This window comes from Lissotriton vulgaris, chromosome 9 (assembly GCF_964263255.1).
Source record: "Lissotriton vulgaris chromosome 9, aLisVul1.2, whole genome shotgun sequence".
NCBI lineage: Eukaryota > Metazoa > Chordata > Amphibia > Caudata > Salamandridae > Lissotriton > Lissotriton vulgaris.
Window position 1 is genome coordinate 1,225,234,615 of NC_141697.1, and position 24,713 is coordinate 1,225,259,327.

The 24,713-nt window shown below is 46.9% G+C and overlaps 1 protein-coding gene across 1 annotated transcript in view; it reads left to right on the top strand.

The window, feature by feature from the left end:
• LOC147693105 (phytanoyl-CoA dioxygenase domain-containing protein 1-like) overlaps positions 1-14,173 on the top strand; it is a 30,091-nt gene extending 15,918 nt beyond the window's left edge. Inside the window, exons 5-6 of the mRNA XM_086936884.1 lie at positions 13,016-13,120; positions 14,066-14,173. Coding sequence (XP_086793010.1) covers positions 13,016-13,120; positions 14,066-14,173 — 213 coding nt within the window. The remainder of the gene's footprint in view (positions 1-13,015; positions 13,121-14,065) is intronic.
• Positions 14,174-24,713: the final 10,540 nt, after the last annotated feature.

Genomic DNA, 24,713 nt, shown 5'->3' on the forward strand with positions numbered 1-24,713 from the left:
ACCTCTTAAGTTAAGCCTTTAAGGCTGCTTAGTCCATGCTACCACTAGGATAGCTTGTCTAACAAGGTTGACTTACAACCAGACATCTTTGGGGTTTGTTTGGACTGATACCAAGTGGTTCCAGAATTGGAAACACTACATATCAGGCCAACTTCTCACATTGGTGTGCAGCGGTGCGGATTTGAGCTTGCTGTTGTTTTACCATTGCAATCTTTACATCAAATTGAAAGATCACATCAAGTACCTTAGGTACATATAAATCAAAAGCTTAGCATATTAAGTTCTACTGAACTTAGTAGTTGTAGATTAAAGGGAATAGCACACCCTGACTACAACTCACTAGCAAGGTACAGTAGGAAAACACTTAGTGTAGGTAAGTGCATCACTTACACCTCACTAGCAGTCATGTCTGATACAGGTGGAGCCTCAGGCTCTGCTCCTGTAGCAGTTGACCTTACCAAGGCAACTTCCATATATGACAACCTTAGCCACAAAGACCTGAGTGCCTTGTGCACAGCCAGGGGGCTAAAAAAGGGCAGAGGCCCTACCATTCCTTCCCTGATAGCTATCCTGGAAAAGGATGACTTAGATAAGGTGAGTCAGGCTCCCTTAGATTCAGGTGAGGGGATACACTCCCCTGAGAAAGAGGAAGAGGAAGAGGAAGGCTCAGATGTAGAAGAGCCTGAAGATCAGGATCAGAGGGTGACCCAGGTACAGGTTGCCAGGCTTAACCAGGCCAACCTAGACCTACATGGGAATGGAGAGGGCCAGCACCACTCCAGATCTCATAACCAAATTCTCCCAGGCAACAGGAGGGTGAGATCTCAATCAGGGGACTCTCATCTTTCTAGTGCCTCAAGAGAATCTCAAAGAGGGATGACTCCCTCCCAGAGAAAAGAGCATAGGGCCAGAATGAGGGCTGTCCAACTCCAAATAGAAAGGGAAGAGGTAGCCTTGGCTCAAGCTAAACTTGCTTTAGCAAGAGAAAGAAAATTGTGTGGCTTAGATGCCACTGGTGGCAGCAAAGTTCCTAAAGAAAAAGACAGGGCCTATGACAATAGAAACCTGACAAAAATTGTGCCCCCCTACAAGGAAGGGGATGACATCCACAAATGGATGACTGCTCTTGAGAGGGCCTGCATGGTACAGCAGGTCCCTGAGGATCAGTGGGCAGCAATTTTATGGTACTCCTTTTCTGAGAAAGGGAGGGACAGGCTCCTCACTGTTAGACCTGAGGATGCCAAAAACTACTCTGTCCTGAAGAGTGCTCTTATTGAAGGGTTTGGCCTAACCACTGAGCAATACAGGTTGTTGTTCAGAGACACCCAAAAAGCACAGACTCAGGACTGGACTGATTTTGTTGATTGTGCCACTAAGGCTCTGGGGGGTTGGCTGCAGGGAAGTAAAGTCTCAGACTATACAGGATTGTACAATCTTATGATGAGAGAACAGATCCTTAATAACTGTCAGAACCAGCTGTTGCATCAATACCTTGTTGACTCTGATCTGACCTCTCCCCAAGAATTGGGAAAGAAGGCAGACAAATGGGTCAGAACAAGGATTAAGCAGAAAAACCAGAACCAAGGTGACCAGAAGAAAACAGACCAGAAGGGTGGGAATCAGAAAGATAAAGAAAAGGACCAGAAGTCTTCAGGCCCCCAAACTAGCAATAAGGAGGGGGGTTCCCAAAATGGAAACAAGAAAAAGAAGAATGATGGCCCAAAGAAACCTTGGTGTAATACCTGCAAATCAGTTTCACACTGGGGCAGTGAATGCACTAAGAAAAATCCAGTTCCTACCACTGCAGCTCCTAAAGCAACTGCACCCCCTAGTACAGTTAGCAGTGGTAGTGCCCAACCTAAGGGGTTAGTAGGGTTAACCTTGGGTACTGAGGTGGAATCTGGCCTAGTCAGAATCCCCACACAGGCAGTTCTCCTATATGATGTGGACTTATCTTTGACCACTGCAGTAAGCCCCAGTAACCTGGGCAAATATAGGCAGACTCCCTTAATCAATGAGAAACTGGCTCAGGCCTACAGGGACACTTGTGCCAGTGTCACTATGGTGACACCAGACTTTGTGGACCCTGGTCAGATTGTACTAGGTGAAAGTTACCTAGTGACCAATGCAAGCAACTCCACTACTTCACATAGTGTGGCTGTTGTGAACTTCTCCTGGGGAGGGGTAGATGGCCTAAAGAAAGTTGTTGTGAGTGCAGACCTCCCAGTAGACTGTCTGTTAGGCAATGATCTTGAAAGCTCAGTTTGGTCAGAAGTGGAGTACAGGACTCATGCAGAAATGCTAGGGATTTCAGCTCATGTCCTTGCAGTGACAAGGTCTCAGGCTAAGAAGTGCCTTCCTGAACCAGTGGTGGATCTTGAAACAATAGACCAACCACAACCCAAGAGAAGGAGCAAGAGGGTTAAGGCTGTGCCTTCCCACTTGCCCCAGGTTGAAGATCAAGTTTCACAGGAAACTGATTCTGCAGTCCAAGAGGAGACTGTCTCAGAGGAGCTTGAACCTCACCAGGTTGAGTTTCTGGGGACAGGGGGACCCTCAAGGGCAGACCTGGGGCAGGCCCAATTAGATTGCCCTTCACTTGAACCCCTCAGACAGCAAGCTGCTGCTGAGGCTGCAGGGAATGCTCAAGGTACCCATAGAGTTTATTGGGATGAAGGACTCCTTTATTCAGAGGCTAGAGACCCCAAGCCTGGCACAACCAGGAGGTTGGTTATACCTTTGAAGTTTAGGGGTTTCCTTCTTACCTTGGCCCATGATATTCCCCTTGCAGGACACTTAGGCCAGAATAAGACTTGGGACAGGCTTGTTCCACACTTTCACTGGCCTCACATGTCAGAAAATGTCAAGGAGTTTTGTCGCTCCTGTGTCACTTGCCAAGCCAGTGGTAAGTCAGGTGGCACAACAAAGGCCCCCCTGATACCACTACCTGTGGTGGGGGTACCCTTTGAAAGAGTTGGAATAGACATTGTGGGTCCCATGGATCCTCAAACAGCATCTGGGCACAGATTTATACTGGTGGTAGTGGATCATGCCACCAGGTACCCAGAGGCAATTCCCCTGAGGACCACCACAGCACCTGTGGTGGCAAAAGCCCTCATTGCAGTTTTCTCAAGAGTGGGCTTTCCAAATGAGGTTCTTTCAGACAGAGGTACCAACTTTATGTCTGGATACTTAAAAGCAATGTGGAAAGAGTGTGGAGTAAACTATAAGTTTACCACACCCTACCATCCACAGTGCAATGGGCTTGTTGAAAGGTTCAACAAGACCCTAAAGGGAATGATAAAAGGGTTACCAGAGAAGCTTAGGCGGAAATGGGACATCCTTTTACCCTGCTTGCTCTTTGCTTACAGAGAGGTCCCACAGAAGGGGGTTGGCTACAAGTCAAGTCAAGTCAAGTCAAGGAATTTGTATAGCGCACTACATACCCGGAGGGTTTCAAGGCGCTTAGGAAGGGGGGGAGGATTACTTGTCAAAAATCCACGTTTTAAGTTGTTTTCTGAATGCTAGGTGGTTCTGGGTAAGGCGAAGGTGAGCGGGGAGAGAGTTCCATGTTTTAGCAGCCAGGTATGAAAAGGATCTGCCTCCCATGGTGGTCTTGTTGATGCGCGGTACAGTGGCGAGGGCTTGGTTGGAAGAACGTAGTTGGCGGGAGGGGGAGTAGAAGGACAGTCGTGAGTTGAGGCATTCTGGACCGATGTCGTAGAGTGATTTGTGTGCGTGGGTAAGCAGTCTGAAAGTGATCCTCTTATTGACGGGTAGCCAGTGGAGGTCTTTAAGGTGACCAGAGATATGATCGTTGCGTGGGATGTCTAATATGAGTCTGGCTGAGGCGTTTTGGATTCGTTGGAGTTTCTTCTGGAGTTTTGCGGTAGTACCTGCGTAGAGGGTGTTACCGTAGTCCAGTCGGCTCGTGACCAGGGCGTGGGTGACTATTTTCCTTGTTTCGGAGGGGATCCAGCGAAATGTTTTTCTGAGCATGCGCAGAATGTTGAAGCAGGAAGAGGATACGGCGCTGACTTGTCTGTTCATTGAGAGTGAAGAGTTCAGGATGACGCCTAGGTTCCGTGCGTGGTCTGTCGGGATGGGTGCTTTTCCGAGGGCCTCCGGCCACCAGGAGTCGTCCCATGTAGAGGGGGATGTACCTAAGATGAGGACTTCTGTTTTGTCTGAGTTCAGTTTCAGACGGCTTTCTTTCATCCATTCGGCAACTTCTTTCATTCCTTCGTGTAGGTTGGTTTTGGCGGTGCTGGGGTCATTGGTGAGGGAAAGGATCAGTTGAGTGTCATCCGCGTATGAGATGATGTTGAGGTTGTGTTGGCGTGCGATGGCCGCGAGGGGGCTCATGTAAACGTTGAAGAGGGTGGGACTGAGTGAGGATCCTTGCGGTACGCCGCAGATGACTTCAGAGGCCTCGGACTTGAATGGTGGAAGGCGGACTCTCTGGGTTCTTCCGGTGAGGAACGAGGTGATCCATTCAAGTGCTTTTCCATGGATTCCAATGTTATTGAGGTGTTGTAAAAGGGTGCTGTGGCAGACTGTGTCGAATGCTGCAGAGAGGTCGAGGAGGATGAGGGCGACTGTGTCTCCGTTGTCCAGTAGAGTTCGAATGTCGTCTGTTGCTGCGATGAGGGCGGTCTCAGTGCTGTGTTTTGCTCGGAAACCAGATTGTGAGGGGTCGAGGGATTTGTTGGCTTCGAGGAAGGCGGCGAGCTGGTTGTTGACAGCTTTCTCGATGACTTTGGCCGGGAATGGAAGAAGCGAGATGGGGCGGTAATTTTTGAGTTCGGTGGGGTCCGCTGTGGGTTTTTTCAGAAGGGCGGTGAGTTCAGCGTGTTTCCAGTCTTCCGGGAAGGTGGCGGAGTTGAAGGAGCAGTTGATGACGTCTCGGAGGTGCGGTGCTATGACGGAGTCTGCTTTGTTGAAGATGTGGTGAGGACATGGGTCTGTGGGGGATCCAGAGTGGATGGAATTCATCAGGCGGATTGTGTCCTCAGTGGAGATTGGGTTCCAGACGTTAAGGGTGTTCACGGGGGGAGAATGTTCAGCAGATGGTAGGGTGGGTTGGTTTCCGGGTTGGTTGTCAAAGCTGTTGTGGATGTCTGCAATCTTGTTGTGGAAAAATGAGGCTAGGGAGTCGCAGAGGGTTTGAGAGGGGGTGATGTCGTTGGAGTTGGCAGAGGGATTGGAAAATTCCTTGACGATGTTGAAAAGTTCCTTGCTGTTGTGAGCGTTGTTGTCAAGTCGATCCTTGAATGCTGTTTTCTTGGCTTTTCGGATTAGTTGGTGGTGAGTGCGGGTGGCGTTTTTGAAGGCGTCCTTGGTGCTGGTGGTTGGGTCTTTTTTCCAGGCCTTTTCAAGGGAGCGGCAGAGTTTCTTTGACTTCTTGAGGTCGTCGTTGAACCATGAGGCCTTCTTGTTGCCAGGTTTGTTTTGACGTTTTTTCAGTGGCGCTAAGGTGTCAGCGGTGTTGGATAACCATAGGGTGAGGTTGGCGGCGGCTTCGTTAGCGTTAGAAGAGAGGGCTGGGGTGTTTTGAAGGAGCGATGCGGAGATTTGGTCCGTGGTGATTTTGTTCCAGTTCCTTTGCAGGGTAGGTTGGAGGTGAATGCTGGGTTTTGGTTTGTTGTAGGTGAAGTGAACACAGCTGTGGTCAGTCCAGAGGAGGTCCGTAGTGTGGCTGAAGGAGACATGGTTGCTGGATGTGAAGATGGGGTCGAGTGTGTGACCTGCGATGTGGGTGGGGGAAGTGACTAGTTGTTTGAGTCCGAGGTTGGCGAGGTTGTCCACGAGGGTGGCGGTGTTGCGGTCATTGATCTTTTCGAGGTGAAAGTTGAGGTCTCCCAGAAGGATGTAGTCTTTGGAGGGGAGCGCGTGTGGGGTGATGAAGTCCGTGATGTCTTCGCTGAATTTTGCGCGGGGTCCTGGTGGTCTGTAGAGGAGGGTGCCTCTGAGTGTGGTCTTGGGGTCGATGTGTATTTGGAAGTGAAGGTGTTCGGAGTTGGCGAGGTTGGCGTCAGAGCTGGTTGAGATGCGGATGGATTTCTTATGGACGATGGCGATTCCTCCTCCTGTATGGTCGGTGCGGTCCTTGCGTGTGATCTTATATTCTTCAGGGATGGCAATGGTGATGTCTGGGGCGGAGGAAGCGTTCATCCATGTTTCTGTTAGGAAGGCGACGTCTGGAGAGATGGTGTCTAGTAGATTCCATAGGTCGATGGCGTGTCTGTGGACCGATCGGGTGTTGAGAAGGATGCATTGTAGGTGGTTGGGGTCGGGAATCTGTGGTGTGGTCGTAGCGGGGATGTTGTCGGTGCCGCTGAATTTGCAGGAATAACAGGAGAAAGGACCATGGGTGTGTCCGGGAGCGGCTTGGACGCAGGTGGGGGCGCGGCCGGGGTTCAGGGCTAGGAGGGTGGCGGCATCGTAGGTGACGTGGGGGAGCTGGGCAGCGCGAGGGGCAGGGGGTCTGGCGCTGGGCGCGGTCCAGGCGCGGACGGGCGTAGACGGGCTTACCTTTGGCGCACCTTCGGCGCGGATTGGGCGCGGTCGCTGCGCGTGGACGCTGCGCGCGGGAACTCCTGTCATATATGGAGAGTGGAGGGGGAGGGGCGAGGGCGGCTCAGCTGGGAGGCGGGTCGGGCACACGAGGACGACAACAAACAACCAAAATGGAGGCGGGGGAGGAGCAGAGCGAGCGGAGCGCTGTTGGTGAATGCGCAAACAAAATAGGAAAGTACTAAATTGAGGGCTAGAGTGCTAATTCCACAAAGCGCTAGACAGAGCACACAGCAGGCTATAAACAAAAGTAGCTTTCAAAGCGAATGTTCAGCAGAGCAGCGCTATGATATTGGTGAGCTAGAGCGCTATTTCCACAAAGCAATATGTAAAGCACACAGCAGGCTATGAACAAAAGTAGCTTTCAAGGCGAATGTTCAGCAGAGCAGCGCTACGATACCAGGCTTCAGCCAGGGACCCAGGGAGCGACCACTCAGCCCTTTTGAACTTTTGTTTGGCCACCCTGTGAGGGGTCCATTGAGTTTGGTGAAGGAAGGATGGGAGTTACCTCTCAAAAAGCCTAAACTAGACATTGTGGACTATGTACTTGTTCTCCGCTCCAGGATGGCTGAATACATGGAGAGAGCATCCAAAAACCTTGAGGCCAGTCAAGAATTACAGAAAGCTTGGCATGACCAAAAGGCTGTTCTGGTTGAGTTCCAGCCAGGGCAGAAGCCCCGGTAGCTTGTTTCCTTCCCAGTATAAGAATTGGCTTGGTAGTTTGGTCTGCCCTGTTCCCATGATGCACTGGGCCAGGGTCAGACTAATTTGCATATAGCCAAGTTCTGAGCTGGGATGGTGCAGTGAGCTAAAAAACGGTGATGGATAAAGCCCTGATCTTTGGACTGGGTAAGAGTGATCTGCTTAATTCAGACACTCTGTTCATCACCACCCCCTTTTCTGAATCATTTTTGTCCACCATAAGCGTGGAAGGGTATACTCAGATGTGAGTCCCTAGCTCATTGCACCATCAGGATTCAAGCAAGCCGGGCAGAAGACGGCTGAAATGCCAGAAACCGGTCCCCGGTAGCTTGTTTCCTTCCCAGTATAAGAATTGGCTTGGTAGTTTGGTCTGCCCTGTTCCCATGATGCACTGGGCCAGGGTCAGACTAATTTGCATATAGCCAAGTTCTGAGCTGGGATGGTGCAGTGAGCTAAAAAACGGTGATGGATAAAGCCCTGATCTTTGGACTGGGTAAGAGTGGTCTGCTTAATTCAGACACTCTGTTCATCACCACCCCCTTTTCTGAATCATTTTTGTCCACCATAAGCGTGGAAGGGTATACTCAGATGTGAGTCCCTAGCTCATTGCACCATCAGGATTCAAGCAAGCCGGGCCGAAGACGGCTGAAATGCCAGAAACCAGTCCCCGGTAGCTTGTTTCCTTCCCAGTATAAGAATTGGCTTGGTAGTTTGGTCTGCCCTGTTCCCATGATGCACTGGGCCAGGGTCAGACTAATTTGCATATAGCCAAGTTCTGAGCTGGGATGGTGCAGTGAGCTAAAAAACGGTGATGGATAAAGCCCTGATCTTTGGACTGGGTAAGAGTGGTCTGCTTAATTCAGACACTCTGTTCATCACCACCCCCTTTTCTGAATCATTTTTGTCCACCATAAGCGTGGAAGGGTATACTCAGATGTGAGTCCCTAGCTCATTGCACCATCAGGATTCAAGCAAGCCGGGCCGAAGACGGCTGAAATGCCAGAAACCGGTCCCCGGTAGCTTGTTTCCTTCCCAGTATAAGAATTGGCTTGGTAGTTTGGTCTGCCCTGTTCCCATGATGCACTGGGCCAGGGTCAGACTAATTTGCATATAGCCAAGTTCTGAGCTGGGATGGTGCAGTGAGCTAAAAAACAGTGATGGATAAAGCCCTGATCTTTGGACTGGGTAAGAGTGGTCTGCTTAATTCAGACACTCTGTTCATCACCACCCCCTTTTCTGAATCATGAGTCTCCTCATGGCCACAGATGGGGAACAGGAGGAAGAGAGTGACCCTCTCCCAGACCTGCTTTCCCAGAACCCTGATGATGGTTCAGTTGATGGAGTAGCCTTGGCAGGCAGCCTCACTGAGCAGCAACAGGTGGACTGCAGACAGGTGTTGCAGGCCCACAGACATATGTTTTCACTCACACCCAGCCAGACTAATTGGTGCACCCATGAGGTGGACACTGGTGACAGTCTGCCTGTGTAGACTAAGATCTACAGGCAACCTGACCATGTCAGGGATTGTATAAAGGCTGAGGTGCAAAAGATGTTGGAGCTTGGAGTGATTGAGCCATCAGAGAGCCCATGGGCTAGCCCAGTGGTCCTTGTGCCAAAACCTCATACCCAAGATGGAAAGAGAGAAATGAGGTTTTGTGTGGACTACAGAGGTCTCAATGCTGTCACTAGGACAGATGCACATCCCATTCCAAGAGCAGATGAGCTCATTGATAAATTGGCTTCTGCCAAGTTTCTGAGCACATTTGATTTGACAGCTGGCTACTGGCAAATCAGACTAGCTGAAGAGTCAAAAGCCAAAACAGCATTCTCTACCCCTAGTGGGCATTATCAGTTTGTGGTAATGCCCTTTGGTTTGAAGAATGCACCTGCCACCTTCCAAAGGTTGGTGAATCAAGTCCTTGCTGGGTTGGATGACTTTTGTGCAGCATATCTAGATGATATTGCTGTCTTTAGCTCCACCTGGGAGGATCACCTGATCCACCTGAAGAAGGTTCTGGAGGCCCTGCAAAAGGCAGGCCTGACTATCAAGGCTACTAAGTGCCAGATAGGGCAGAGCAAAGTTGTGTACTTGGGCCACCTAGTAGGTGGGGGTCAAGTTCAACGACTGGAGAGCAAGATCCAGGCCATACATGACTGGGCTCCTCCAACTACCCAGACACAAGTCAGAGCCTTCTTGGGCCTGACTGGGTATTACAGAAAATTTGTAAAGAACTATGGGTCCATTGTGACACCATTGAATGACTTGACATCCAAGAAGATGCCCAAAAAGGTTCAGTGGACAGTTAGCTGTCAAAAGGCATTTGATGACCTGAAGAAGGCCATGTGCTCTGCACCTATCCTGAAGAGTCCTGACTACTCCAAACAGTTCATTGTACAGACAGATGCTTCTGAGTTGGGGGTGGGAGCTGTGCTTTCACAACTTAATCAAGATGGTCAAGACCAGCCCATTGCTTTTATTAGCAGAAGGCTGACCCCCAGGGAGAAACGTTGGTCAGCTATTGAGAGGGAGGCCTTTGCTGTGGTTTGGGCCCTGAAGAAGTTGAGGCCATACTTGTTTGGTACTCACTTCCTAATTCAGACAGACCATAAGCCCCTCTTGTGGCTAAATCAGATGAAGGGTGAAAATCCCAAACTGCTCAGGTGGTCCATTTCCCTACAGGGGATGGACTTTACAGTGGAGCACCGCCCAGGGACTGACCATGGTAATGCAGATGGTCTCTCCAGGTACTTCCACTTAGAACATGAAGACTTATCTGGTCAAGGTTAAGTTTAATGTCCCTGCGTTTGGGGGGGGGGGGTTGTGTAGGAGAGTAGGGTCTGCTATCCTATGGTCACCCCAATTTTTGCTTTTTGCTTCACTGGTTTTCGACTTACTGAGGCTGTGGGCCTGCTAATCAGACCCCCAGCCTGCTGTTCTCTCCCTAAATTTATAATACATGTGCTATAGGTACATACCACAATTGGAAATGGACTCCTTGTCAGCCCCTGTACCATGCACTATAGGTGCTCAGGGCATAGGTGCCACCAAGGCCTCCCAGGGGCTGAAGCATAGCTTTTGCCACCCCTGGCTGGTTCTTAAATTGACACAACTGGCTGATCACTCAGCTGGGGGCAAGTGGGTGTAATCACCCCTTGCTTAGATATAGTATACCTATATCTAAACCTATATCTGGACACATATAAACCTGTGAGCCACTCCTATGGAAGGCCTCATCAATCCTGGAGGCAGAGTGCGTGGTTTTATGTGAGATGGAGCTCTGGCATGAGCTGAGCCTGTCTGCAGCTGTCGGGAACAACTCCCTAAGCTGATCCGGGATAATGCCATACCATATACTCTTAAGCGCCTTATAATCCTCGCGGTTATATAGCAACTTTGGTTTGGCTTTATCAAAACATGTCGTGTAAGGTGTCATACGAATTGGAATACTACCCCCTCGCCAGTTCTGTCAACGGGGGTAGCATTCCACCCTTCTAGAGGGATAAGACATGTTACTTTACTGAAACGCGGTTGATTTAAAATGAGCCTCAGATCCACAAAATGGATGCCCCTGCCACAGACACGGGTCTGGCCTCCTGCTGCTGACCGAAACTCAGCAAATGGTGGCCTGGACAAAGGGTTTCCTGTCGCAGGGCGGTGTTAAACCACCCCAGACAGGAGATAGTGGATTGTAGTAGGGAGGTTTCAAAGAAACCAGACACTGCCTGGGGAGCACAAGGCTGCCCCTTGCATAATCCGGCCAAACCGGTTCTGGGGCCTTCCAGCCCCCGTCCCAGCGCGGCCTGGATCAAAGGAAAGGGGTGTAACCACCCCCTTCCTGGGTCCCACCCATAGGAGGGGACCTAGCAGGATGTCCAGCCCACCAGATTCGAATAAGAGTGGGAGCAGTGCCAATGCAACTCAGATCATCCTGAAGAAACATAAGAAACGAATTCTGGACCCTTCGACATTCTACTCAACATAGAAGACTGAAGAATCTCCCTTGTGGTCAAGGAGTGACCACCCTGTGCAAACAGGCACCATCCAGCCCTCGACCCTTGCTTTGTTGCAGTTCCCGCCCAAACTCGAGCAACAGAGATCAACGAGATCAAGCTTGCGTGCCTTCTCCCAGCCCGATCCACAGTCCCTGCAGAGCTGAGACCAGTGGAGGCGACCGGAAGCGTGGGGCCCGCCATCTTGAAAAGGCCACGAGACGCTGACCGTGCAGCCCACGAGTGATCCTCGAAGCTGTGCACCGAGGTTTGAGAAGCCCCCACCCCGAGCTACACTTGCACCAAAGCTACCCCCTCCACACTTGACGAGTGCTGCGTGGGGCCCTTCTGCTTGTGTTGGCTTGACGCGTTGGCCCGGTCACTTGCCAGCTGGCTTGTGGCCCCTGTGCCAACGAAAACTTGAATACGACTCGCTTTTCTGGTTGCTCCAGATCTGCACCAGCTCCTGTAAAAAGGAGCCCCCACTCTGACCCTCCTGGTTCGAGTGATAAGCAATCTCCCGGTTCCGCATGGATTGCTTTTGCCAAGTGCTGTTTGCTGCAATCTTGAAGCCGACGGTGCTGACGGCGAGAGCCTACGTGGGACAGATCGTGACCTGCTCCTGGACGTCGCAGATGCCCCAGAGCCCACGTGACAACGGAGAGAAGCCTATCAACAACCACCTGATTGCGCCCGACATTGCCTGGTTCCGTCCTGGTTCCACCCTGGTCACTGCTGAGTGACCCAGACTCTGTCCCCTCTGCTTTCAGGTACTTTTCGACTTCGATCCACCCTTGGATCACACCGGACACTTCTGCTTCACATCGCCTGCAGCTTCTTCAGCTCCAAGCACCAAGAGCCTGCGTGTCAAAACCCGACGCCACTTCGACCCTGTGCACCCACGGCCTGTGGGTGAGGTAACATTGCAACGCCGGTGTTTCCACACTGGCACACACCTCTAGGGTCTGTGTCTTGAGTTTCGTCCCTCTAGGTTCAGCGGAAGTATCTTTTAACTCACTGTATGTAACTTTTACGCACCATTGACATTGCATTGGTGCAAGCCGCACTTTCCGTGCTGCACCCGAATTCCATGGGCTACTCCCGACTTCAGCATTGCTAGTCTTGACTGCTCCTAGCGATTCTCTAGGCCCTAGGCCTAACCACTGTTCGATTGGTATCTCTTATACCACTTTTTTAGTATATGGTTTGAGTTGCCACCGGCCCTCATCCAAAATTGTGCAACTTTGTATGTTATACTGTGCTTTTGATTTAACGCTTGTGCCCCTTTCCTCATAAAGAGTACTGGGGAGTAATTTAGAAATAAATACATATATTTTTACAATATATACTTGTGTGGTGTCCTTTCATTTGATTACAGGATTGTATGTGGTAAAACAGCTCGCTTAACACGACCTCTTAAGTTAAGCCTTTAAGGCTGCTTAGTCCATGCTACCACTAGGATAGCTTGTCTAACAAGGTTGACTTACAACCAGACATCTTTGGGGTTTGTTTGGACTGATACCAAGTGGTTCCAGAATTGGAAACACTACATATCAGGCCAACTTCTCACACCGTTCATTAGTAGAGAACTGAATTATTTAATATAGCTTTAAAAAAAACGACAAAACTTAAAGGTAAAAAAGTGACGCGGGCAGTGGCAGCTGCAGTGAACCAGTGAGTAACACATTGGGCACTAGCACTTTTTTGGCAGATAAGCACGGCTCATATCCTACATTTCTCTCATCAGATCCACGACGGGTTGACAGTCCACGCCAGTGAACCGAACACGTCCCACAGACGCAGATGTGGCTTCGTTATTCGCTACGTCCCCACCACAGCCTACCCCGTGGAGGTGAGTACAATCCTCTCCTTCAGACTGTCTGAGTATGGTTGTGTGTCAGTGGGTTTATTAGACGACAAGAGTGACAGTGTGGACTGTATGTGTTTGTGTGTTTGTGCATCCATGAACACGTGTTTGTGTGCGCGCATTTCTACTCGTAACTATGTGTGTTTGGGGATTTAGATAGTTTTGGTTGTTAGTTATGTAAGAGAGGCATGTTTGAAGGTTCAATAGTTTGGGGATTTAGGTAGTTTTTGGTTGTTAGTTATATAAGAGAGGCAGGTGTGAAGGTTCAAACGTTTGGGGATTTAGGTAGTTTTTGGTTGTTAGTTATATAAGAGAGGCAGGTGTGAAGGTCAGTTGTGGAATTTAAATAGTTTTGGTAGTTAGTTATATAAGAGAGGCAGGTGTGAAGGTCAGTTGTGGGATTTAAATAGTTTTGGTAGTTAGTTATATAAGAGAGGCAGGTTTGAAGGTTCAATAGTATGGGGAGTTTGATAGTTTTGTTTGTTAGTTATATACAGGTTTGAAGGTTCAATAGTTTGGGGATTTAGATAGTTTTGGTTATTAGTTATATAAGAGAGGCAGGTTTGAAGGTTCAATAGTTTGGGGAGTTTGATAGTTTTGGTTATTAGTTATATAAGAGAGGCAGGTTTGAAGGTTCAATAGTTTGGGGATTTAGATAGTTTGGGTAGTTAGGTTGTTCTATAAGAGAGGCAGGTTTGAATGCTAGATAGTTTGGGGATTTATCTAGCGTTGGTTCCTAGGCTGTTTTGAAAGAGAGGGAAGGTTTATGGTTAGTTATTGTTGTAGAGTACACGTTTTAGAGATTCGGTTGATCATGCCCTTTTCTCCCTCACTACATGACACCAGTGTAGGTCCTCTATGATAAGGTCTTGTATTCTCCCACGTCTGAATGCCCTCATTCTAATGCACTTCTCTCCTCTCTGTTTCCAGGACCCCGAGCGCCCCCGCTCCTTCCCCGCCACCGTGCTTGTTGCAGGAACAGATGAATTCCAGCACTTTACAGATCATGCACCCAACTTTTTCTCCAAGACCTTCTGACACCTCTGCAGAGCATCATCAGGAGACACCTTCCTCTCTTCATGTAGTTCATAACTGCCAGTAACATGCTGCTGCATGGTGCAGGTTCATTCCTGGTCTCAGATGGAGCCCTATAGGTTCATATATGTATTTCCTCTATTTTAACATCTTGCAGTGAGCCTCAATATTGTCTACAATAAGGTTCGGATGGTAGGCCAAAAGGTGCTGCAACTGTTACCGTAAAACAAGCAATTGCGGTTTCAGAACTGATAATGTGAATTCCTTTCTGCACTGCATTGCACTTTCATTAGAAAACACAAGCCTGCATCCTGTTTTTGAATCTCAGCTGCCTGACTATATGTAATTCTATTTTATTAAGGTTTATTTATTGAGCTAAACATACAGCTGGAAGACAGATTTACAGTCAAAAATGCTAATGTCTTTTTGTATTCTTTTTCTACAAAAGTAAAATAAAAAGGTATCAATACATTTTGGATAAGATTACCACTTTTGATTTTCAACACATGTAGATGATTCGAGCTTGAGAAATATGTAACGAGGAGGCTCGTCTCATTTTAAGCATGAATTTGGATACATGCCGGTACATAAGGAACTCTAGATCAATTTCCTTCGATCTAGAAGTCTAGGGGACATCCCACTAGGACCATCTTCAGCCTCCCTCATCGCCACTGGCCTCACTAACAAGTCTGCATTGTTACATATCGATCATTGAGTGACTATATATACATATGATATGATTGACATAAAAGAGGGGATATATCTTGTAGTAATGTTGCAGTTTTCATGCAGGATGCCTCTGACAAAGAGCTCGAGGCCCGAAACGCGTCTGCACTGGACTACTGGGTACATGTGATTCACTAAAGTTTTTTAGGTCGACCTCTGCCAATGCTCTTGCGCATTACAGATGTCGATCTATAGTAGCTGAAACAAACTCTTGAAACCAGCGAGGACTGTCCCCAATGCATGTGAGGTACTCAACCGTGACGCTTCCCCAGCGCATGCTTGGCCTCACTTCTCAATCACATATGGTGTTCCCTCTTCTGCAGGCTTTTGTGCCAGGCAGTTCTTATCATATTGTCTTTTTCTCTGTGCCCTCACCTCTCCAGCCTCTCCCTGCTCGCCGTGCTCCTTGCTTCCAGCCCAGGCCGGCTCCCGATAGTGATCTTTAGTGCTATGCATCGCCATTTACAACACAAGTAGACATTATTGAGTCCCTTTTCACACCTAAATCCATCTCCAACCCTTCTTGCATAACTACAATAAGGTGTGAACGCTTTCCAAATGGCTGGCATACAGGCAGCTGACGAGCTCAGTGTCTGTAACCTCTGCCCCACAAAGTCAACAGCACCACGTTACCAGGCTCATTCATGTTAAAACAAAAGCTGCTGTTCCCGTTCAATGCAGCGGGAAGCCTTGTTTTCCAAATTTGGTGATGGTTGTGTCTTTTCACAGCTTGTTTTCTTTGTTGTTCTAGCTATGGCACAGACACTGCGCTTTATATTTTAAGCACAGCGCCCCTTTTAATGGTTTCCTGCCTCGGCTACGGAATTAGCTTAACTTAAAGTGCACGTACTTCAAACTCACTCAAAGGAATGCGCTCCCCCGCCCCCGCAAGGCCGAGAGCTTGTTTTCCAATGCCCCCCCTCCTACCCTCCACCACTGCCAGGTCAGAGGAAGATACCTCCCCCAAACCTGCCTGCCTCCAAACCGACGTACGCAGCTTCAAAGGCTTCAGCCCTCCACTCAAACCTGCCTGCCCTGCAGGATACCAACGGACGCGGCTTCAAAGCGCTTCAGTGCTCCACTAAGCCAAGCGTGCGGCACTGGCACAGTTTCCATCATTCCTTGTTGTTCTTAATTGTCACCATGGCACAGGTGCCGCGATTTATATTTTAGCACAGCGCCCACTTTTGAAATTTATTTTAATAGTTTCCTGACTCGTGTTGTTTTTTTTTTTCTTTGTTGTTCTAGCCATGGCACAGACACTGCACTTTATATTTTAAGCACAGTGGCCCTTTTAATGGTTTCCTGCCTCGGCTACGGAATTTGCTTAACTTAAAGTGCACGTACTTTAAACTCACCAGTTCCACCTGAAACCACTAACACAAATTAAGGACTGCGTAAAAGTCTTTCATGCTGAAGTGATGTCTGATTTCCATCTTGTTGAAACATTTAATTACCCGTCTATTGTTCTTTTGCCGCATCTTTCCAGATTGCAGGAGAGCGGGAATAAATGCAGAGACCTTCGTTTTCATGTCTCTTTTTCAGAAGTGTTCAGCGCAGTGAGTGAAGAGGTGGCTTATTGGCTTTTGTGGCCTGTAAAGGTTGTAAATAGTTTAAACAGACAATTGTGTTGGATTGTGCTGTATGTAAGACTATGTTGTGAGCTGACACTGGATAAACTGCCAAAAGTTATCCAAGCCCAATCTAGGAAAGGTGATGCCCCACACAACCCCCCCCCCCACACACACACCACACACACACACACCACACGCACACACCCACACACACAACCCCCCACACACAACCCCCAAACACATCCCCACACACACACACACACAACCCCACACACACACACACACACACACCCACACACAAAACCCCCCCACACACAACCCCCCAAACACATCCCCACACACACATACGCACACACACACTCACAGCAAGATTTTTCTGTGTTTTAAACGCTCACTGCTGACATCTTTAGTTATGTAATAAAGGTCATCAGTTCACATCCTGGCAGGACCAACTCACACACGTGCTATTTAGTGCTAATTCTTTCACACACATGCACGCACGCACATACACACGCACACACACACACACACACATACACACACACACACACACATTCACAGCAATATTTTTCTGTGTTTTAAATGCTCGCTGCATACATCTGCAGTTGTGTAATGAAGGTCATCATTTCACATCCTGGCAGGACCAACTCACACACGTGCTATTTAGTGCTAATTCTTTCACAGACATGCACACACGCACACACACACACACATACGCACACACACACACACATTCACAGCAATATTTTTCTGTGTTTTAAAGGCTCGCTGCATACATCTGCAGTTATGTAATGAAGGTCATCAATTCACATCCTGGCAGGACCAACTCACACTTCCAGCTTTTAAGTTGGATGAATTGAGTACCGTATCATTGGGTAATAGTAGTTCATTTTCATTGTTTTGTGAGTGCGCCTGCTGGCCAAAATAGACTGCCACATCAATGCATGCATGCAACACATAGAGCCAGTGGATCAACGGCTACGGCTAAGGGGGATACATTTATCACTTTGTGTGCAGACTAATTACTGAGATTCATGCGCATCAGCAAAAATGGAGTCCTGCGGGTCGGCAATTCTCATCACATTCTCTGCCTCTCTCGTCATACCGTCACTGGTAAATTGCCTGGAATGCGGCTCACACAAAGCCGCCCTTTACCTGGGGAATGCTTCTGAGGAGCACGCTGCCCACAGCAGAAAATTATTAACTCACTCTATCTGTCTATCCATCGCACTCAGTCTATCGCCAACACTCTATCTATCTATCTATCTATCTATCTATCTATCTATCTATCGCCCTCCCTCTATCTATCTATCGCACTCACTCTATCGCATCCCCACAGCATCACTCAGCACCACCACAGCATCACTCAGGGGCACCACATCACTACTATGCGCTACCACAGCATCACTGAAAGCCACAGCATCACTCGTCGCAACCACAACATCACTCAGCGCCACCACAGCATCAATCTGTGCAACCATTCAACAACAACTGGTTCAAATATGTTCTCTCAATGTTTCAAGCTGTATTACAAATTTCACAAAAAGATGTTAATATTTCACTTCTGTTCTTGGATTTTAGTCACAATAAAATACACTGAACATAATCTTCACAAAAGTTATTTACCAAAGTTTCAGCTAGTGCCATTATAAATTACAATAACTTTTATTTAAGTATTAATTATTAAAAATTGTTATTTGTAATATCAATACATCTAAGTCACGTTAATACAATACATATTGCATTACAAATGCTATAGGTGTTATATTTGCGAAAGTTAAAACTATTGGCATTGTAATTGACAAAGCTATTAATTTCGCTATTTTCAAAACCAACACAAATAATAAATGTATCATTTACAATACCAATAGCTCATGCTTTCCTAATGCGAGACCTATTGCATTGCAAATGCTTGTTAACACAAGCACTTTGCAGGCTGCTGTTTGTGATTCCATAGTTACAAGTTAAAAAGTGGGTTATAAATGAGTTAATGAAGCCAGCTAACTTATACTTCTATTTAAATAAAACACAAGTGCCAGAATGCAACATGTTCTTGGCTTATTAACAGGAGCACGCTCCGAAGGTGTCATTGTCGACCTACGAGTAGACGTTCTTTTAAATAAAATGCTGACGTCAGGTACCAATCTTTTTCTACAATTTAAATAAAACCGAGCAGAAAATAGGGGCATTGTTAGTATCAGAGTGCCTGAATGCAACAGGTCTGCCAGTATGTTGTGGTATTGTATTTAAATCATCTACAGAGTGAAAGGAGTCATATGTCTGAATATCATATTTGTACTCAAAAATAAAATCACAAAGTTGAATCAATGAGAAGGTGAACTTCAAGGAATGAAAATTGTGTTGTCCGAAATGCTAAACAAAAATTAAAATAAGTTGTAATATGACTCTAGTTTTGATGGCTGTTGCAGAGGCTGTGTGTATCACCAAGACACGCAGCCATGCAAAAAAATATAACATGGCATACAAGAAACAACAAGCATTGGCAATGCCAATAGGTGTAGCCTATGAATGGAAGTACCTTTTTTGCCACTGATGGGTTTAGGTACTCAGTACATCATCATTCAAGCACTCTCACACACATCTTTGCAGTAATGTATTCAATGATCCATCCACTGACTCATTCTTGCATCCGCCCTCGGACACAACTGCAAAACACACACACTAAATCGGCAACTATGCAAGATAGATAAAAAGACTACGACTAAAAGAAACGAAAACATGCTGCCTTCTAAACATGCAGGGATTACCCTTGTAATAATGGAACTAAACATAGCAGTGTGTGCCCATCTTGCAGAGGTATTTAAATTTACTTTTATTGTTTTCAAGTTCCAGCACGGTAGCCACATTTAGAACCAGTGTGTCGGCCATCTTGGAAATGGTAAGACAAGGATTCGCTATACACAACAGCATCCAAAATGGTCTCCTGATTTAGAGGAAGTGGCCATGTGGGACTGCAGATGGAATGAGTGGCAAGCTAGCACTTGTTAGCACTCCCTGGATAACTGTAGTATCCTCCTAAGAAACAAGAGAATAAAAAGAAGAGAAGCAAAGAAATGAAAGAAGAACTATCAGACCCGTAAATGCTCCTTTCACAGGACAAGAGACCCAATTACAGATGTGAACTCAATTGTTACCCCATGCAGAATGCTGTCATGAGCAGAAACAGAGTGTAAATGGCACTCAGGCAGACCAATGACAGACCAGGGCTGACTTAAGGGCTCTCTATGTATCTACATGGATATATATTTATATGTATATGTGATGTATGTATCATGCATTTTTTTATTACAAGACTCTGACAGACAGCTAAGAGATTCTAGCTGCAGTTATTACAGTGAAAATCTTCTCCCCCTAGGGTTTGAAAAAGGTGGTAACCAACCCCACAATCGGTCCATAGAAAGGCAATCTGTGATATTTCATGCAACAATATACCTATGTGTAGGCTTTAATACGGAACAATAACAATCCGCCCATAAATACCTATTGGCTTTAATATATGCTGTGTGTAAGAAATATGTAAGTCCTATTACCTTTATGTACCTTTTCATAATTCATAAAACCTCTGGCCCATAGCCTTTATCATTAGCTTGTCACAATAACAAACACACCTGCTGTACTGAGCATAAGCTTTACACAAGACAACCATCCCGCATACAGTCATAAAAGTACAAATGTACACAAAATTACAGTTCGCAAAGCAAATACTATCTCTTCTTAAGAGAGCCTCGCAAGGATTATTGTCGTGAATATCCTCTATTCTCACAGTCTGTTTAGGGGGGGGCACCAACACCAAAACCCCCACCTACTTGGTAATTTATAGTTCTATGTAACAAAATACCCCCTTACAGGCTTTAGCAGAGGGTAATAACATCTATCTTACTGTTCTGAATGCATGCTTTTCACAATTCAATGCCTCTTCAGGGCTAGTGAGCACTATATAAACACAATACGTAGCTCAGGCCTACTGGCTTCATTACAATGATTCATAATAAACAGATCAAACCTACAAAAACTGGCGTAACCTTTTCGACTGAACCAATGAAGCCATTACCCTTTAAGATTGGCTTTACAATTTACCCAACACCGGCCGGTTCAAGTGCACATAAACTGGCAACCATCATGCATATAGTTATAAAATTACAAACATGAAGAAAAATACAACTTTCAATACTTTATACAACCTCTCACTATAGGGACTGACAGTATTCTTCACAGTGGAAACCTCCGGGTTAGAGTGCCCAACCCCAAAACCCGTGCCTACTACAGTAATCGGAGAGGTTTCAGGTAACAAAAGACATGTGAATAACCTGTAAAAGTGTGATAACTCAACTGTTAAAGGCTAACTGGCTTTAACAAAAGCTTTTCACAAATCATAGGCCAGAACACTGCCTCTGTCAAAATGTTTCATAATAACAATCTATCCTTAAATGGACATATTCTATATTCACGTTGCATTTCAAAGTCATATTCGAAAGTGTAACTGTGTCTTCACTTATTCATGTTTGCGTTTACTTTTGAACTATATGTGCACAAGTAAAACCATGTATCTGAAGGGCACGTTTAAATGTTTAGCTAAACTTAGCCAGACCTGTGAAAGGCCCTGTGATTTCGAAGTATGCTTTTCTTCCTTTGCTGGTGTGTTCTCAAGGTTTCATTAGCTATAGAAAAGGAGCATTGTTGTTTGTGTTATCTTCTTGATAGTAAGGTCAGAGAAGAGAAATCTTGGCAAGAAATGTGAAGCCCTAATGAGTGGAAGAAGTCTCCTATTCATTGCATATCAGGAACAGAGAAACCTTCAAGGTTACAGCATCTGTCCAAGTTCTGTCGATGGGAAAGTCTGGGAATGTTGCAACTAAACATGAGGATGGAGACAATTGGTCCCTGGAGGGGCGGAAAGAGATACGATTGTTGCTGAAGTTTCTGTTGTTTTAATTAGCGTTCACACTGCTAGGAATTAAAGCAGAATCCCTTTGACATTGAGATGTACTGACCTCTCTGCTTCCCTTTATTCTTGCAAGTGAAGTCTTCACTATGCTGACACCTTCTCGCTTTGCTGAATTCCCTTGAGACCCAACTCTATAAATTGCCCTTACTTTCCACGTAGAATCTTGATTAGATGGCTTTAGAACTAATTCATGTTTAGTAGTGTCTTTATGGAACATCCATTTCTGGATCTGGTTCTCTGTATTTTTGTGGCAGTGATTAATTCATACCATATTCTTCTGTGACTGAACCTGTTGCGAGATTTCAGTTTCTCAGCAATAATACGGAGGGCCCGATTCGCAGAATGAACTTAAGACTCAATCCTAAACTTACTACTATTTTGGTATTCACAGAATGCACTTACTACTTTTGGCATTCACAGAATGCACTTACTACTTTTGGTATTCACGTAAGATAGGATTTTGAGTTAAGTTTGTCTTAAGACAGACCTAAGACAGACTTAAGTTAGGATTTTGTCTTAAGTCTGTCTTAAGTCTGTCTTAAGTTTGTCTTAAAACAAGCTTAAGACAAATTCCTAACTTCTGTGAATACCAAAAGTAGTAAGTGCATTCTGTGAATACCAAAATAGTAGTAAGTTTAGGATTGGGTCTTAAGTTCATTCTGTGAATTGGGCCCTGTGTCTTTTTAATATTCTTCTGATATTTGTATGCATTGGGTTGATTGTTGATTGTTGATTTGAGATAAACCTCTTAACTTTAACCATCCATTCCTAGGGGCTGATTTACAGGCCCCTTGCGCCTCTTTTACGCCGCTGTTGCATCACTTTTGTGACGCAGCAGCGGCGCAAAGCCAGCGCCATGCTGCGGGGTATTTACAACGTGACGCATCTGGGAGATGCGTCGCGTTGTAAAGCCCTGCGCTTAAGGTCATGCTGTGTCAAAACCCTGCGCCTGCTTGAGCTGCGTCACCCTTGCGACACAACTCCAGCAAAGCGTCGCCTTTCCGACGGGGGATGTGACACGCCTCTGCCCATCCATGCGCGACGGTGCACCGCATTGTAAATGCGGTGCATCAGTGGTGGCGCACGGGTGGGCAGATGCATCGCAACTCTTCTGGCGCATCGCTACTGATTAGAAGAGATGCGCCAGAAGTAGTAAATCTTCCCGCTAGTCCTTTATTTGGGCTTCATGGAAGTTGAATTGCTCTGTCATTCTTAACTCCCTTTTCTTCTCAGTCAACTTAAAAAGATCCCTCAGGCGAGAGATTGCAACTCACGCTCCTGCACACTCACACTTTTAGACTCGCTGACACTCAGCCTCACTCAGCCCATGGCTGGCTGGGAGTGTCACAAGTGAAATGGGGCTGTTTGGAAACTATGCAAATGAAGTACATGCTTATTTAATTATTCATTAGGTTTTGCATATACTTGAGGTTGTGCATAGCGCAAACCAGGCGCTAAAGAATGTCAGGGAGCTAACTAGAGACATTTGAGTTCCTCTGAAAAAAGCAGGAACAACAATAGCCTGGGGAGGGTCTGGCATAGGGAAGTAAAATACGTGAGCATGGCCTGGGGTGGGGGTTGTGGTGGGAGGGGGCTCTCACTGGTTGCCCTGGGAAAGGGAGAGACAAGGCAGTGTGTGCCACGGGCAAAGAAGCCTGAACAAAGTGTCTCCAGGCACACCTAGCCTTTATGGTTCTTCTACTTCCTTTTTGTAAAGTAAACTTTGTCCCCAGGGCCTCTCCTTTGTTCTTCACCCTCCACCCCAATGTTCCACTTCAGTCAGTCTCCTCCTCCTCTCTTCTGTTTTCTCACTTTTGTGTGATCTAGTGGGCTGGGAGGCAGAGCACCACTGCAACAAAGACAGTGAGTTGATTTATGAGCTGGGGAGGGAGAGTGCATTCTTCTGGGCTGGTTGTGGGCTGTAGGTGATGAGCTCTGAGGAGGATTTGCCCAAACACTCACACAGGGTCGGATTGGGATCACAATTTGGCCCGGGTACTGACGAAACAAGTGTCCCACATTTGTGGGGCGTGGCCCACATTCGTGGGCGTGCCCTTTCATGAAACACACAAGGAATGTGTGTGGGAGGATATTGTTCTTGGGAAGGACACAGGACCAAGGTAACAATGTCCTACAAGCTGAGCAATTGAAAAACAGCGAGGCCCCATTCTATTACAAAATTATTAGCCCTCCAGCGCAGGAGCACCTGAAAAACAGCGAGGCCCCTTTCTATTACAAAATTATTAGCCCTCCAGCGCAGGAGCACCTGAAAAACAGCGAGGTCCCTTTCTATTACAAAATTATTAGCCCTCCAGCGCAGGAGCACCTGAAAAACAGCGAGGCCCCTTTCTATTACAAAATTATTAGCCCTCCAGCGCAGGAGCACCTGAAAAACAGCGAGGCCCCTTTCTATTACAAAATTATTAGCCCTCCAGCGCAGGAGCACCTGAAAAACAGCGAGGTCCCTTTCTATTACAAAATTATTAGCCCTCCAGCGCAGGAGCACCTGAAAAACAGCGAGGCACCTTTCTATTACAAAATTATTAGCCCTCCAGCGCAGGAGCACCTGAAAAACAGCGAGGCACCTTTCTATTACAAAATTATTCCCAAGCCCTCCATCGCAGGAGCACCTGATAAACAGCGAGGTCCCTTTCTATTACAAAATTATTAGCCCTCCAGCGCAGGAGCACCTGAAAAACAGCGAGGCACCTTTCTATTACAAAATTATTAGCCCTCCAGCGCAGGAGCACCTGAAAAACAGCGAGGCCCCTTTCTATTACAAAATTATTCCCAAGCCCTCCATCGCAGGAGCACCTGATAAACAGCGAGGTCCCTTTCTATTACAAAAATATTAGCCCTCCAGCGCAGGAGCACCTGAAAAACAGCGAGGCACCTTTCTATTACAAAATTATTTCCCAGCCCTCCAGCGCAGGAGCACCTGAAAAACAGCGAGGCCCCTTTCTATTACAAAATTATTAGCCCTCCAGCGCAGGAGCACCTGAAAAACAGCGAGGCCCCTTTCTATTACAAAATTATTCCCAAGCCCTCCATCGCAGGAGCACCTGATAAACAGCGAGGTCCCTTTCTATTACAAAATTATTAGCCCTCCAGCGCAGGAGCACCTGAAAAACAGCGAGGCACCTTTCTATTACAAAATTATTTCCCAGCCCTTCAGCGCAGGAGCACCTGAAAAACAGCGAGGCCCCAGCTATTTGTAAATTACTCAGCCCTGCCCAGCCCTTCACTGCCTCAGGGGCAATGGCCTGGCAGGAGTGGG